Source organism: Dreissena polymorpha, chromosome 4, assembly GCF_020536995.1.
Source record: "Dreissena polymorpha isolate Duluth1 chromosome 4, UMN_Dpol_1.0, whole genome shotgun sequence".
NCBI lineage: Eukaryota > Metazoa > Mollusca > Bivalvia > Myida > Dreissenidae > Dreissena > Dreissena polymorpha.
Window position 1 is genome coordinate 22,410,269 of NC_068358.1, and position 17,314 is coordinate 22,427,582.

The following is a 17,314-nucleotide window of genomic DNA, read 5'->3' on the forward strand; positions in this document are numbered from 1 at the left end:
CTATTTGTGGGCCGTTTCAATCTGGGACCGTTACAACTAAGGGCCCTACATGCGGAACACTGACGCAAGCTTACATCTCCAACGATAAAATAATGGAGACAGTAGACGTGGAAGAAGAAAGTATTTTGACAGCAATATTCAAGGACGCTTTCCCAGGTTGATGATTTATTGCCTAACTTAAATGTCCTTGAAGTAATAAGACTATATATGCACTCCGCTTCATTAAAAAAGTGCTTGAACATAATTGCAAGAAAAATGTCCCAGGACCCATCTTCATGGCACAAAGCATCAAATCTAGAAGTCTTTAACTACTGGCACTAGAGACTTAAGCTGTTGCGTAGTAATAGTGACTTTGCATTTGCAACCAATGTCTTACATGTCATGTGTGGCAATGTCCTCAATCGTCGGCTCAGGCATCATAAATCATAAAATTTCCTATTTGTTTCATTGTAAATCATCATTATAATTCCCTTAACTGGTCATGCCATGTAGGGGAAATGAGGGATGCCAGTCAGATTTGTTGTGGTTTGCAAAGAGGGACATCATGATCAACTCTTTCAGATTGTCCATTGGCCTTTCTGACGGCCTTGACCGCACCCTCCCTCTACCTTTCATTGGAGGACAGTCTTGCACTGAGAGTTGTGCCTGGTTATGTGTCCAAACCATGCCTTCTTTCGTTTTTTTATGCCCCCGGATCGAATGATTGGGGGTATATTGTTTTTGGCCTGTCTGTCTGTCTTCTTGTCTGTAGTTCTGTCCCAAAACTTTAACCTTACAGTAAAGTTTAGCAATAACTTTTGAAATATTGAACATAGCAACTTGATATTTGGCATGCATGTGTATCTCATAGAGCTGCACATTTTGAGTGGTGAAAGGTCAAGGTCATCCTTCAAGGTCAAAGGTCAAAAATTTAAAACTTTAACATAGTAAAGTTTTGCAATAACTTTTGAAATATTGAACATAGCAACTTCATATTTGGCATGCCACATGGAGCTGCACATTTTGAGTGGTGAAAGGTCAAGGTCATCCTTCAAGGTCAAAGGTCAAAAATTTAAAACTTAAATAAAGTAAAGTTTTGCAATAACTTTTGAAATATTGAACAAAGCAACTTGATATTTGGCATGCATGTGTATCTCATGGAGCTGCACATTTTGAGTGTTGAAAGGTCAAGGTCATCCTTCAAGGTCAAAGGTCAAAAATTTAAAACTTTAATGTAGTTTGCAATAACTTTTGAAATATTGAACATAGCAACTTGATATTTGGCATGCATGTGTATCTCATGGAGCTGCACATTCTGAGTGGTGAAAGGTCAAGGTCATGGTCATCCTTCAAGGTCAAAGGTAAAAAAAAAGCGGCGCATTACTGCACATTTTGAGTGGTGAAAGGTCAAGGTCATCCTTCAAGGTCAAAGGTAAAAAAAAGAGGCGCATTAGGGGGCATTTTGTTTCTGACAAACACCTCTCTTGTTTTATTTCCACCAGGATTGGTTCTTTTTGGGAAACAATTGTTGCTGTCATGTTTCGGATGTACACGTTGGTCTTGCGCTGCATGACCATGTAGGAGATGTGGAGCAGTCTTTGGAAGACAATTGTGTTCAATGGCCTGTATACTGCGTGCTGTGTCCCTGTGAAGCATCGAGGTCTGGCAGCTGCATAGTACGATGTAGACTACTAGGGACTTGTTGAGCTTGCACTTGGTGAGGAAGCTGATGATGCTCCTTGTCCATGACCTGCTCAGTTTAGCCATCACTGTGGTCGCCATGGCATTTTTAAAATTCTAACCTCAGCATTTCTTGTACCATTTTTTGACAGGGTTGCTCCCAATTATGTGAAGCTAGTAAACTATTCCAGCTTCTGGCCTTTCATGGTTATGTCTGCACTGGTTCTTGCAGTTCATCATGATCTTCGACTTCTCCGTGCTGACCTCTATCACGTATGCGTCTGCTCTTTCATAGAGTCTGTTCTTGGGGTCTTGGAATTCCGGCTGTTGCTACGCATGTTATAAATGCTATTGGTAATATGTTACGTATTATTTATTTGCTCATGATTTTTTTTTCATAAATGTTATTATGCACTTTAATTTGATTAGTGTAGTATTGTACATGTTTTCCCTTCCAGAAAGCTGGCAAAGTGACCCACAGTTTGTACAGTATCTGTCTGAGCTAAGTTCTTATGGAGTTGACAAACTTGGTGAGTACACATATGGAAGAAAATGGTCCTTGCCATTTTCAGGCAGTGAGAAATTGAAAATAGTCAAGATATGAAAGATTTCATATTTTTTCACAACATACATTAATGTTTTTTTCATGAAAGGTGGTTAAGAAACTGTATATAACCAGTAGTCAGACTCTGCAAATACTGTCAGAAAGTCAGAAACATTTTACAAACAATAACATTTCAATGTCTGACAGATTAATCAATATTCCTTACAGATTCTAATGTACTGTTAATATAGGCATTTGAAATGTTTTGCAAAGTCTGGTCATAGTATTAGACGACTTAAACTCCTTTTGACGATATGCCATGCATGTGCGCAAAGTTCATGCAGTCTGCACAGGCTAATAAGGGACAACATTTTCCGAATAAACTAAATTTTTACTAAGAAGAGACTTTCTCAAAATGAAAAATTACAATAAAGGCGTAAAGTGTTGTCCCTGATAATCCTATGCGGTCTGCAACATTAATCTGGGACGACACTTTAAGCACATGTATTAAGTCCCATTTTCCTTGAGCGCGGCTCATATATGACATCTCTGATTGAACAGCCCAAGAGCCAGAGCGGCTTCGTGAAGAGAAGTGTCAGGTGCTTGAGCAGACCCAGAACCTTGCCTTCAAGAACTACAACACGTTCATCCACACTGCTGAGTGCTCCAGGGAAATATTCCAGGATGTACGTGTCAGCATTGTTCAAAAAGTGTTGTTCAATGTGTGGCAAATGTGTAACAAAACAAGAATATATCTGTATAATATTTAACCAGGTTTTCCGAAGGAAAAAACTGGTTATTAGATTGGCGAATGCGGGCGGGCTGGCTGGCGGGCTGGCAGGCGGGCGGAACAAGCTTGTCCGGGCCATAACTATGTCGTTCATTGTCAGATTTTAAAATCATTTGGCACATTTGTTCACCATCATTGGACATTGTGTCGCGCGAAATAATTACGTCGATATCTCCAAGTTCAAGGTCACACTTTGAGCTCAAAGGTCAAAAATGGCCATAAATGAGCTTGTCCTGGCCATAACTATGTCATTCATTGTGAGATTTTAAAATCATTTGGCACATTTGTTCACCATCATGGGACGGTGTGTCGCACGAAAGAATCACGTCAATATCTCCAATGTCAAGGTCGCCACGACTTAAAATAGATTTTTTTTCAAAACAAACTTACAAAGGGGGTTAATTTTGTTTGTTCATTTCAAAAGTTCAGTTTGAGTTTTCTCCCTTTATCAGATTTTTTTTCACAATGAAAACTTGGTTTTGTGACAATTTTGTCCCTTGTTGTATTTTAGATAGAAAAAATGTAATTATATTTACATAAGAACATTTTGAATCTTATTTTACATGTTATTTAAATAAACAAAACATGTATTTGCATTAAGTCAACAATAAAGCATGCTTTTTTGTTATATAAAAAAAAAGTTACACACTTGGTTTACATGCAAATGAGTTACTTGTTATATTTTCAATAGGTTTTGTTTGAAAACACAAATTGCACTATTTGTTATTATTTTTCATATTTTGTAAACATTAAAACTGCCAGAAAAATATGTCCGTCATATTTTATCACACATGACTTACAGTATGTTTCTACAATTGGTTAGAATTGCATAAGACGTACAAGTGTTCAGTAGGACACATAGTTCATAGTCATGTATAAAAATACAAGGAAATTCAATTCCTCACCATTTTACTGTTTTGACAGTTCCAGATAATTGAGAGTCATGTTGGAGAGCTGCTAGAGAAGTTGCCTGTGTTCTCCACTCACTGTAGCCAGGTCCTCAAGAAGGCTCAGGACATCACCACCAGGTACACGTTCACTATATGCCTTGATCAGTGCTCCAGATAACATGCGTAAAGGCGTAAAAACGAATTAATTTTCTTAAATAAAGATTTAGATTTAAAATCTTTGCGTAAAGTTACGCATTGAAAAAATAAAACACGAATTTGAAATTTTCGAACATGCGTAAAAGTTCCAGTAGCAAAGTATATACGGTAAACATTTCATCCCAATTCTGACTCGTTTAGATGCTCAATAAAAACTTAAAGTCAACGTCACTCAAGCGTTTGCTGTGAGGAAAAGAGCAACACCTAAGAACAGTCGAATGGCAAAACGGTCTGTTCTCCTAATATTGCAGGCGAGTCATTACTGCTATTGTACCTTTTTAATTACACTTATTGTAATTTTTATACACAAGTTATATACTGTATACCTATTCAAAATGCCATTAAAATCAAATGTTAAATATAGTTTTCGATATGACTTTAACGGCGACCAACAGGCCATTATGACCTAAGCCGAAGTGTCAGTAAGCGTTTTACATAAAAAATCAAAATGGCCGACCGAAGCGGCGTATCGAAGCGGGGAAGGCAAAAAAAGCCATTTCAGTGTCAAAAATCCACGCTGCATGCATTCTTTCAATTAGATTCTCATGAACCAAATACCCAAAGCATGGTTTCGTCAATAATTGATGAATGTATAAGCTCTTGCGTAAATGACTGAATCTAAAGCAGTTAAAAAACAAAAGGAAAGCCAGGCTTTTCCAAGACTATAAACCAAAATTTTAAATAATTGATGTGTCAAAAACCATGAATACACAATTATTTGGTAATATATTTTTGAAGAATCATTACTTTTATAATAGGGCGTAAAATAAGAATTCATTTTTAAAATAGGGAGTAAATAAGAATTTAACCAAATTTTTATCTGGAGCTCTGGCCTTGATACTGCAGTAAGGCTCTCATAGTTTTCTAGATGTCCACTGTGGCTTTCTTACTATGTTAGATATGTGTCCTCAGGACATAAATGGCATTACTCTTCTGGTCGTAATCAAAGATGAATGGATGGACATACGCTCAGACAATTGGAAAATGAAGCAGTTTAATGTCCCTTCAACATTTGATGGACGATATCTTCTGCATGTCTTCATGGATGTTCTTGCCATATGCCTAATATAGATAACATACATGATTACTTGCAGCTGAACTAGTATACACAAGCCTTGTATCACCAAAGACCTTTCTAGTGCAGAATGAGTAAAATCATTCAATAACTGAGAACTTCTTTATCTTACTTTTGTACATGTACAGTTTTACACTTGCAGCCGTCGTATGAATTCGATGACCCTGACACGTCATACCCAGCTCCTGGAGATTCTGGAGCTGCCCCAGCTGATGGATACGTGTGTCAGAAATGGGTACTATGACGAGGCCCTCGAGTTAGCAGCACATGTGAAGAGGTTGGAGAAAAAACACTCCAACATACCTGTCATAGCTGTAAGTGATGGGCAACAGCCCTTTCACAGCTGTAACTGATAGCAAACATCACTCTCATAACTGGAACTGATAGCAAACATCACTGTCATAGCTGTAAGTGATGGGCAACATCCCTTTCATAGCTGTAATTAATGGGCAACATCCCTTTCATAGCTGTAATTGATGGTCAACATCCCTTTCATAGCTGTAAGTGATGGGGCAACATCCCTTTCATAGCTGTAAGTGATGGACAAAATCCCTTTCATAGTTGTAACTGATTGCAAACATCACTGTCATAGCTGAAAGTGATCCCCAACATCACTGTTATACATATATTTACGTGTAGGAGACCTGTAGGATGTTTTTTGGGTCATTGTGTGTCTAACGTTTGTAAAGTGTACTTATGTCATAGCTGTAAGTAATTGCCAGCATTGCTGTCATACAACCTATTGACAAAGACTAGTGGATGTTAAATCAACTGTGGTTTTATTTTCCGTGCATAGTGGGAGAGGTGAAGATATTCAACCAAGTTATGTTAAATCAGCTGTTTTTGTTTTCAGTGCATTGTAGGACAAGTGAAGATATATAGCCAACTTATGTTACGTCAGGTGTTCTTTTTTCAGATCATAGTGGGAGAGGTGAAGCTATTCAGCCAACTGATGTTAAACCAGCTGTTCTTGTTTTCAGAGCATAGTGGGAGAGGTGAAGATATCCAGCCAACTGATGTTAAATCAGCTGATTCAGCAGCTGCGTACAAACATACAGCTGCCGGGTTGTCTACGGGTGATAGGCTATCTGAGACGAATGGATGTGTTCACGGAAGTGGAGTTACGAATAAAGTTCCTACAGGTAAGTTTGATATTGTAGTCAAAATGTGCAGTGATTTACTGAGACTAATTCATTGTGAACAATTTCATAAGTTTTGTGAACCTTTTTTAATTTACCCTTTAACAATCATTGATAGGCTGCCAGTATTGAAATTTAGGTTATGTTCATAAGATCAACATTAATAGTTATGAACAATTCTAATCATACTTTGGTGCTTTATTATTTTTCATGTTGTAGATATTGGTGTTTTCTCTGTGTCATAGAATGCACAATCATTTTACAACCTCTATTTACCATTTACAGTCTTAGTTATTTTTGGAAACTAAAAGTTAATGTATTTTATTGCTTTGTCAATCAAGAATAAGGTAGTTGATGCTAAATAAAATGTGCGTAGAATTCATACATGTATGCCTTAAAAACCTATGGTATGTTTTACATTTCTTAGTATGCCAAACATATATTTATTTTCAGGCCAGAGATTCTTGGTTTCAAACCATTTTAGACACCATCCCTAAGCAAGATGGTAAGTTGGGAAACATAAAGTTGTTTGTGTTCATAATACATGAAGTATCATTTGTTAAGTCACATGCACTCCTAATAAGGTGCTTCGTGCGAAACATGCTTTCTTTTTAGATCAAAGTTTTTACAAGATGTCAAAAAATGGTAGAATACCAAACTGGTAACTTGGTAATAGTTTGACAGAAAAACTTTTTTCATCTTTTTTTTCTTAGATAGCACCTTGTACCTGTACCAAGTTCAATAATGTAAGAATGGGATAAGCCATTTAATTGTTGAAAAATAGGTAACCTGGCCCATGTTGAGGCTTGATATATCTGCTCATGTATATTACATACATGTTTGTCCTTTTCTTAGTCTTACTGGTCTTTTTTTAAATAATTCCAAAATTTTCATTCTTAATGCATTGTATAATCCTTTTCCTGTCAGATTAATGTAACATTCACGTTTTGTAAACATAGAAACAAACTTGTCATTTTTATCCTACACATTCTAATGTACGACTTTTTCTTTTATCCTACACAATCTTTGACTTTGATCACCAGCGTACACCCACATTACAAAGACAATTGAGGCAAGCAGGGTTCACATGTTTGATATCATCACTCAGTATCGTGCCATCTTCTCTGATGAAGATCCGCTTCTGTCCACATCCAAACATGACACACTCAACGAGGGGGCACTCTTCCATACATGGATCGTACAGAAGGTCTGAAAGATTTAATGTGCATGTTTAATGTTTTTTTGCTGAGTGCTAAAACAAGCTAATTGTAAATTCGGTTTCATAACCTACTGTATATTCACTTCAATTCTTGCATTCAAAATAAATTAAATACATTTAATTTTTATAAATGTATGAAATATGTTAGTTATCCGTGTGATAATATCAAATCTTTGATGGTTTTTATCTTGTTTCATCGTAAACCATTTGTTTTGACTTTTAAGCCTTTTTTGGCAGTTTATTGTAAAATATCTAAAGACATAAAATCTTGATATCAAAATAAATACTTTCCCCTTATGATACTCCTTACATGATCATTCAGTAGACCATTGCGTGCACTCAGGTTCTTCTAGTGTATACATAAAGCAGGCTGATGTCCTATCTGGTCTATAGGTATCGCAGTTCCTGTCAACCCTTGAGGCTGACCTGGTCCGGGGGGTGGGGGGAAGGCTGGACTCTATCCTGGGACAGTGCATGTACTTTGGGCTCTCATTCTCGCGTGTGGGCGCAGACTTCAGGGCACTCCTACCGCCCATCTTCCAGCAAGCCGCCCTGAATGGGCTGAAACAGGCCCTGCATCAGGCTGATATTAGGTAGGGGTAACTAAAATATGAGTAGCGTTCTGATAGTTAAGATAACAGTTGCATTCAGGCCATGTTGATCTTGTTTCACATAATAACAAGCAGTAAAAAAAATAGACATTTAGGCAATATTGAACATATTTTATACTAATAATTATTCTTAAATAATGAATGTAGATATTTCCATGAAGGAAGAGTTGAATATAAAGAGAGAAAAAGCTCATGCAAAGGAAAGCACGTCAACAATGTTATATGTATATATGTTAAATAAGTGTTACTGCATTGTGTACCGGTATTTCAGATTTGAAGAAACAATGAGATCCTACAGCCTCCTATCAGGCATGGGGAGTGTAAGTGGGTTACCATACACACCATCAACGCAGGTACTGTAACAGTCCTAATATTGGACTGTCTTGCTTACCATACACACCTTCCATGCAGGTACTGTAACAGTCCTCCTATTGGACTGTTTTGCTTACCATACACACCATCCATGCAGGTACTGTAACAGTCCTCCTATTGGACTGTCTTGCTTACCATACACATTATCCATGCAGGTACTGTAACAGTCCTTCTATTGGACTGTCTTGCTTACCATACACACCTTCCATGCAGGTACTGTTACAGTCCTCCTATTGGACTGTCTTGCTTACCATACACACCTTTCATGCAGGTACTGTTACAGTCCTCCTATTGGACTGTCTTGCTTACCATACACACCATCCATGCAGGTACTGTAACAGTCCTCATATTGGAATGTCTTGCTTACCATACACACCATCCATGCAGGTACTGTTACAGTCCTCATATTGGAATGTCTTGCTTACCATACACACCATCCATGCAGGTACTGTAACAGTCCTCATATTGGAATGTCTTGCTTACCATACACACCATCCATGCAGGTACTGTTACAGTCCTCCTATTGGACTGTCTTGCTTACCATACACACCTTTCATGCAGGTACTGTTACAGTCCTCCTATTGGACTGTCTTGCTTACCATACACACCATCCATGCAGGTACTGTAACAGTCCTCATATTGGAATGTCTTGCTTACCATACACACCATCCATGCAGGTACTGTTACAGTCCTCCTATTGGACTGTCTTGCTTACCATACACACCTTCCATGCAGGTACTGTAACAGTCCTCCTATTGGACTGTCTTGCTTACCATACACACCATCCATGCAGGTACTGTAACAGTCCTCATATTGGACTGTCTTGCTTACCATACACACCATTCATGCAGGTACTGTAACAGCTCACATATTGAACTGTCTTTTACCATACTCACCATCCATTCGGGCAACTGTCCACCCACATGTATTCTTATGAAATTTTATCAAAAGTAGATTATCTGAACCAGGAACAATTGTTTGTTTAAGTGCAGATAAATGTAAATGGGAGTGAGTTTGGTGAAACTATTTATTTGTTTTCTGTTCAGGCTGGACAACTGTATCCACCAACAGTTCTTCTAGAGTTCACTCCCCTAGCAGCTTACTGCAATGACATCCTGTCTGCACTCAATGAACTGCGCCTGTGCGCCCCCATCGCTATGGTTACCTCCGTCACTGAGGCCCTGCAGAGTTCATATGGGTCAATCAACAAAGTCATACTAGCTTTCCATCGGTATGTTGGTGCATGTTAAGAATTTGCTTTGATTGTAATGTTCTCAGCAAAAAATGTACATTTGAAATGTATAACATAGATATACACAAATTAGATGTGTGACAGTCATTGGTATCCTCATCTCACATGTTTAGACACAGGAATCTACAAGTCAGTTTCTTTTGTTATCAGCTCACCTCGGCATGATGTGCTGATGGTGAGCTATTTCGGTCACATTATGTTCTTCATTGTGTTATGTAAGTCATGTGTTGTCATCTTTATGCTCAATATGGCATGAGAGACCACAATTTTAATCCAGTCTTTTGGAAACTTGCTCAGAATGTTTGTCATGAAAATGTTAAGGCCAAGTTAAAAAACCAATGTTGTCACTCTAGCGTCCATATTTATGTTTATCTTGATAATATATACCGGTATGCCTGGTTTAATTCTGGGATCACATGGGTTGAAAAACTAGGTCACCAGGTCAACTATTATAAAACCCTGGTATCCATTCTAGAAGCCACATACAGGTAAATGACTAAAACTTGACAAAATTTTGTCAGAATGTTTACCTTGCGATATGAGGCCAACGTTAAATGTAGGTAACATGCTTCCAAAAAATAGGTCATATGATCAATTCTAATGAAAACCTTGTTACTTGTATAGAGTCCAAATGTATGACTCAGACTTGATGAATCTTGGTGAGAATCTTGGTGAAGTTTTGACAATTGGTTTACATCCCACTCAGGTGAGCATTTCAATGCCATTATTGCCCTCTTGTTTCACATTAGAATTTACCTGATAAAGGCTGTTCAGGTGGTGTATGGATGATGATATTTCCTGAAATTAACCACAAGTAATACATTGTTAATAGAAGCCCTTTAAAAGCAATGTTCCATTTACAGTTTTTGTGTGAACATTTATCTTTAGAGTGGATACAAAAAAGTGTATGTTGAATCTTAATTAATATTTTACTAAAGTAAACTCTACACTTTTAACAGTTGTGTCTGTATTTTCAGAGCTGAAGAGACAACATTTGACAGCCGAGAGAGGAGCAAGTTTGCTGGTTTCTGTGCAGCGTATTCCCAGATCCTCCTGCCATATATCAACAAATGTCTGCAGGCCCTCTACCCTCCCACCCAGCTTGCCCAGGCCCTGGGGATCACAGTGTCAGAGATGAACAAGATGGTGGGTGACAAGCAGATTTCAGTCTTGTTCTGAAAAAACTGGACTTAATGCAGTCTGCACAGGCTAATCAATGATGATACTGTCCGCCTAAACTTGATTTTTGTTAAGAAAAGACTTCTTTAAAAAAAAAATCCATAAAAGCAGAAAGTGTCGTCCCTGATTAGCCTGTGCGAACTGCACAGGTTAAAGGGGAATAACACTTCACGCACATGCGTTAAGCACAGTTTTCCCAGGACGAGGCTTATTTAATCTTGTGTTCACTGGTTAGAGGTTACTGGGGTTGGATCATTGGTAATTGTTGCCACCAAAAAGCTTTCATTTTATAGTGCCAAAGTTGCATAAGATTATGGGGAAAAAACAAACCCTTTTAACTGCATATGTCCTTGTCACACTCTTTTCACATGTTACCAGATCAGGTACAAGTTGGTGTATGCAAGCACTCTCAAGCCTTTATGATACAAAATTATCAAGTTGAATTTACTTACATCTATGTTATAAATATAAATCACAATGTAATGTTTACATCTGTGATCTGCTAAAACTCGGACATTTATTGAAAGATCATTTAATGGTTTCAGTCACTGGAATTATTTTTCACAAGACTAATTATTGAAAGCTCCTGTCAACATATTGACCTTTTTAAATAGTAAATACTGTATCCTACACAATGAAAAAAGCATTAATATCGTTTACTTAATCCTAACAGACACCACAGTAATGTTTGTTCTTTACAGGGTCACATAGGAAGAGTGGACATTGCTGAGGCACTGAAGTCACTCAGGCACATCATGCCTGATTTAGAGGTAAATATTGCTGCTTCAGACCCAATTACTGAAAATCAGCATGAAAACTTGGCCCAAACGGCTGAAAATGAACGCCCTGGTTCTGCAGTTGGTGCAGAAATAGGTGTACTGAAACCCAGTGCTGCTTTGTACCATGAAGAGCCAAGTCCTAAAAGTAGTGTTAAAGAGGAAGATGTCCTTTCAGGAGCTGCTGTTATAAATCAGATCAGTGAAAAGGTAGAAAACTTCAGTTTAGCTGAATCAGATGATACAATTAGGAAAGACCATATTGAAACTGATGATCTTGGTATCAGTGATGTGGCTGATCAAGCAATTGAAAGATCAGTGGTGGCTACTGATGAAGAAATAGATTTAACTGAAAAACCTGACGTGAAGTTCTCTTTAGATGAAGATACTGAAGAAGAGATTGACTTAAACAAGATTGCAAGTGTGACTACTGAAGAGGGACTTGCTGCATCAGAGGAAGTAGTGTTTGAAGCAACTGACACTGATACTGCGCTAGCAGCCCTTGCTAATGATGTATTGCATAAGAAAGATTAAACAGATCATATAAAAGATTGCAATCACAGCTTGTTTTGTAGCTAATTAATGACTATAAAAAATATATACTTTTATACTTGGAAATTATGAAATCTCAAGCATGTGGTCTTAAATGTGTTTACACAGACCATGATTCGAAAAATGTATATTAAGAAATTTTATTTATGTGGCACATTCTTCTGAAATTAATATTGATTTGAAATAGAATGCACATGTGTACCTTTATGCTAGTTGTATTAATTGTATAGTTGTTTTATATCATCTGAATGATATCTTGTTGTATATTGCTTGCTTAAATCTGTTATTTTAAACATTCCAGAATTAGTTTAAAATCATATACTACTGCACTTCTTTAAACATACAGCAATTTTTGCATTGATTTGTGGTCAGATACAGGATTTTGATTTAAAGGAATCAGAACACCAGAAATATTGACCAATTGCAAATAAAGTTCTTATATGCAACTAGCTGTGACAGTCATTATTATGAATGTTATGCTTTATTGATCTTTATTGAACTTATTTATGTGATAACACACGATTCCACAAAAGAATGGGTTCATGAAGGATTTGGTTAATTGTTAAAAGTTATTACAAAACTAAAGATTAGGGATGGAAACGAATGTTAACAAAAACGGCCGAATATTCGAATCTGAAATTACGATTCCAATATTCGATTCTTTTAGAAAATAGTTGATATTGTGCATAAAAACCTATGTTGGTACAACTACAACAATCTATTGATCACACATATCTGCTTATGACACTTTCTAACCACAAAAGAACATTGTCGAATTGTATGTATTGCCAGCCTTGGCGCTGGTTGTCTATTTTCAACGAGTAAAATCGACTGGCCACTGGCGTTCTAGTAGGCAGTAGGACGGTTACCAGTACTAATGGATGTCATACACTCCGATGTCATCAGCCATCAGCCACTACCGACAAGTGGACAATGACACTTTGTGAGCAGATGAATAGTTACGATTACTCGTGCTTACAGGATGTTGGTACTATAACATCGATAGTAGTCTTTTCTTCTAACGATTAAACTCCTTTATTTACACCAATCCTTCACAGTTACTACGTTTTAGCAATACAATAAACCGATCTAAACAGAAAGGATTAGAAGTTGTCTTACACAATTCCATCAGGAAGTGCAGTATAACGTCTAGTGTGATTCACATAACGTACTACGGAAATGTAAGTTCTTGAATATGCAATGGTATCAGCAATACTGTGATCAGAAGCACATCACGGGTTTTATGCAGAATAACGTACAACAAGCGTATCAAGTAAAGAAGTAAATATCAAGTCGGCATTATGTGCATTTTCGCTATTGTTAAATGGTACCAATTGTGTTTGAATTAAGTAAAACGGTGACAATTGTGTAAGACATAAGTAAAACAGTTAACATTTTATTGAACAAAGGTGGAATGTTAACATTTGTGTTGGACAAATGTTAAACAGTAGCAACATATTAGAGAAAAGTGACACGGTAGCTTTTTTTTGTCTGAATGAGCGATTATTTTCTTTTGACATCGTTCCAGTGGTATTTTATAATAATGACACTAGTAAACTTGTCGGTTATAATCAAAGGTCATGATATTACTATGTTTATAAATTAGTTTCACATTTGCAATATATGTTTGAAATAGAGTGCAATACATGTTTCAATTATAGTGAAAACATATTTTGAAAAAAACATAGGAGACAACTACAAATATAACTTATGATTTGTCGATTGGCCGTCTTCTTTTAAATGAAAACATGGGATTTTCCAATTATGTTCTGGAAAATCGCAGACATGGAGCTTAACCTTGTAACATATGCGTGGTGTGCATGTGCAAACAAATACACGGACTAATAAGAAATACAGAGTATTTGGTGTTATAAAAAAACGAGCAAGCAATAAAATGTATCCAACAGTTGTATTACAGTAACTTTTTGCATGTTTATTGCATGCTCGTCATCGTGCTCAATATCTTGTGTATGCATCGAAGATAAGGCGACCTGTAGAACACCAGACCCAAGGGGACTAGTTTTCAGTGACAATATTCACGAAGTTGTTTTGCACGATCTGAAATCATTTTTGCTAAGTAATGACACATTTTCTGCCAACCCACAGTGGTCAAAGATAGAAACTCTTGAAATATTGGCGGTTGGATCCACAGTTCTTGGAAATCGTGTTTTCACTGGACTTTCCGGTCTCATCTACCTTGGCTTTCACAATGAGAACATGCAGTTCATGGACTATGATGCATTTTATGGTCTAAACAATCTAAAAGAACTGGACTTTTCTATTAACATTTATCTTCGGTAAGGCAGTTTATCGAGGAGCATGAATTCGACTCACCAGCCGCGACTGAATAAATTGAGACTAAATCGCATGCATTCGGCCTACATAGATGCAATCGATGCGGACATCGATTTCTTTCAAAGCATCGCTGGTGGCGATATTAAGAGGAATATTACGCACTTTGACATGTCTAACATCAACTTTGGAGAATTTGACTTTGAAGCTTTCTTTAAAAGTGGACTATGTAATTCGGTCCACGGAATATATTTGAGGAATGCTACAATCCAAAACATGCACGGATTTGGTTATGTAAAGTAGTCTTGTTCCAGTTTGAAGGTAATTGACATAAGTGATTCACAACTTCCGAACATTATGCGCCATTCTGCAAAAATGTCTCACATAGCTTCTTTTTGTAAATTAACACATTTTTACTTTAACGTGGAGGAACTGTCTATGAACGGCGTAGGCACGAACAAGCAAACTCCCCCATTGCAAGATGACAATGCTGGTGACTTGAGGTCATGTCCGTACAGATTTAGAAAAATTCAGCCTAGAAAACAATTTGATCAAACGTTTGAACTCCACCGTAAAACTTCACAATGACACTCAGAAAACGGTGGAATGGATAAGTCTATCTGGAAACATTCTCGAATTCATATCCCCGCAGTTTCTATGTCCATCAATGAATCTTCAATATTTAGATATATCTGGTAACCACCTTCACAAGATGCAAGAATATTACGAAGATCAGTTTGAAAAACTTACTAAGAACAATACAAAGCTGAAAGTTTTGAAATTGAACAGAAACGGTATTTCTCGTATCCCCTTTAACATGTTTCTAACTAATAATGAATTAGAAGTACTGGATCTTTCTCACAATCATATTTCTTCACTAGACTTCCACATCGACCAGCTGACAAATCTAAAAGTGTTGAATTTATCGTACAACGCGATATCTTACATAGATGCAAAAGCAAGGGATACAATTGAGAAACTTGCAGCAGCAACAAAGCCGCAAACGCTTCTTATTGACCTGTCTAATATGCCGTACATTTGCTCGTGTGATGATGAACAAATGGAAACAATCCAGTGGATTCACAGAAATCTCGACACATTTATTGCGCGCCCCCGAGAAGACTATATATGTACATTGCAAGGTGAACGGTTATACATTTTCCAAAATGCTTTGGAAAAAAACCAATGCTTACTGTCGAGTGCAAAATATAAAGCGCATTCTCGCCATTTGTCTTCCAATAGTGTTCGTTTCTCTGCTAATTGGATTTCTTATATTCTTGAAGATCCAAAGTACGAGGCGACGGAAACGGGAGAGAAAAAATATTCGGTCTCAGATTGAGTTGGGGGAGTTTTCAAAGAAGTTTGCAGCGTTCCTATCATTTAGCTCCGATGATGCCGAGTTGGTCGTGAACACAATCTTACCGAAACTTAATTCAGAGTTACAGCTGAAAACGGGAACTAATCGTGTTTTGGTGTGCTCCGGCGATCGCCATTTTAGGCCCGGATATGCGCTTGGTGAGGAGATAATACGTTGCATCGAAGACTCGGCTGTCATCATTCTGGCAGTGTCTTCTGCCAAAAGGAATGGTGCAGGAAAGAAGTGCAGGAAACTTACAATCAAAATAAACCAATAGTTTTGCTGTTTTTGGAAAGAGTTGAGCCTGACGAGATGGGCAAAGTTCTCCGGAAGGTGTTTGACAGGTACGCGCATGCGTCGTGGATTCAAGAAACCAATGGCGGACATACTAAGCCTGACTGGCCTATATTATGCGATGCTCTTTTGGATTTGACAGTTGCGGAATTGGAGAAAAAACGTGTACATTGAAATGGCTCGAACAAAATCGGTTTAGTGGCTCAACAACTAATGTGAGAGCTACAAATAATGTCCTGTAAGAGATATATATATTTTTTTTTTGGATTTTGTGTTTAAATAAATGGAATTATATTACTCTTGTCTTTTTGTGTTGATTTTGAAAGTAATTCATGTTTAGGGATGGAAAGTGCTTTTTTAATACCTGTATTTATAATAGATTGTGGATATTTTCTTTGAATAACGGAATGCTTAAGTTCATTTAAACGTTTTAGTTTAAGTTTATCATTCGAAACTATGGTGCAGATCCGTTTCGCTAAAGTGAAAGGAATATTTATCTTTGTGTGTTTATTATGACACGAGGTAAAATTAAGATATTGTTTAGAATCAGTTTCTTTGTAATATATATCAGTATTAATTTCAGTATTGTTTTTTATAATCAATATATCAAGAAATGGTAACTCGAGTGTGTTTGTTTGCATTGTAAACTTGATATCCGAATGTACGTTGTTTAAAATAGTATAAAAGTTTTGAAGTTCATGGGGAAATTTTGTCCAGAAAATAAAGCAATCCTCTAGAAATCTTTTCCAAAATGTTTTTATAAAAGAAAGAAATTCATCATTATAAATTGATTCAATTCTTGCATATAGTTTTTGTTCTAAAAATCCCACTACCAATGTAGCGTATGTTGGCGCGAATTTAGTACCTATTGCAGTTCCTTTAGATTGGTTGTAGTACTTATCATCAAAATTGAAGTTATTATTTTCAAGTATTATTTTTATGCCTTCTTTTATAAACCGTTGCGAAAACCTTTCATTAACCGAATCTGGATATTTTTGAAGCCAATAATCAATAGCTTCTAAACCAAGAGTATGCGGTATATTAGAATATAAATTAATTACATCAAATGATACTAATGTACTTGACTCTGGAACTTG

At 37.0% G+C, this 17,314-nt stretch overlaps 1 protein-coding gene across 1 annotated transcript; it reads left to right on the top strand.

Moving 5' to 3' along the window:
• The first annotated feature begins 25 nt into the window (after positions 1-25).
• On the top strand, positions 26-12,723 carry LOC127877756 (conserved oligomeric Golgi complex subunit 8-like). The gene is made up of 13 exons (XM_052423964.1): positions 26-156; positions 2,118-2,189; positions 2,765-2,889; positions 3,918-4,021; positions 5,317-5,488; positions 6,155-6,316; positions 6,767-6,818; positions 7,357-7,520; positions 7,926-8,125; positions 8,415-8,496; positions 9,562-9,746; positions 10,745-10,913; positions 11,648-12,723. The coding sequence occupies exons 1-13, from the start codon at positions 93-95 to the stop codon at positions 12,254-12,256; spliced, it is 2,160 nt and encodes a 719-aa protein (XP_052279924.1). The 5' UTR covers positions 26-92; the 3' UTR covers positions 12,257-12,723.
• Positions 12,724-17,314: the final 4,591 nt, after the last annotated feature.

Excerpts from the sequence above, each read along its gene's own strand:
- LOC127877756 (XM_052423964.1), top strand. The coding sequence starts at position 93 with ATGGAGACAGTAGACGTGGAAGAAGAAAGTATTTTGACAGCAATATTC. Across the intron at positions 5,489-6,154 it reads CCAACATACCTGTCATAGCT|AGCATAGTGGGAGAGGTGAA; the intron begins GTAAGTGATGGG and ends TCTTGTTTTCAG. Across the intron at positions 8,497-9,561 it reads CATACACACCATCAACGCAG|GCTGGACAACTGTATCCACC; the intron begins GTACTGTAACAG and ends TTTTCTGTTCAG.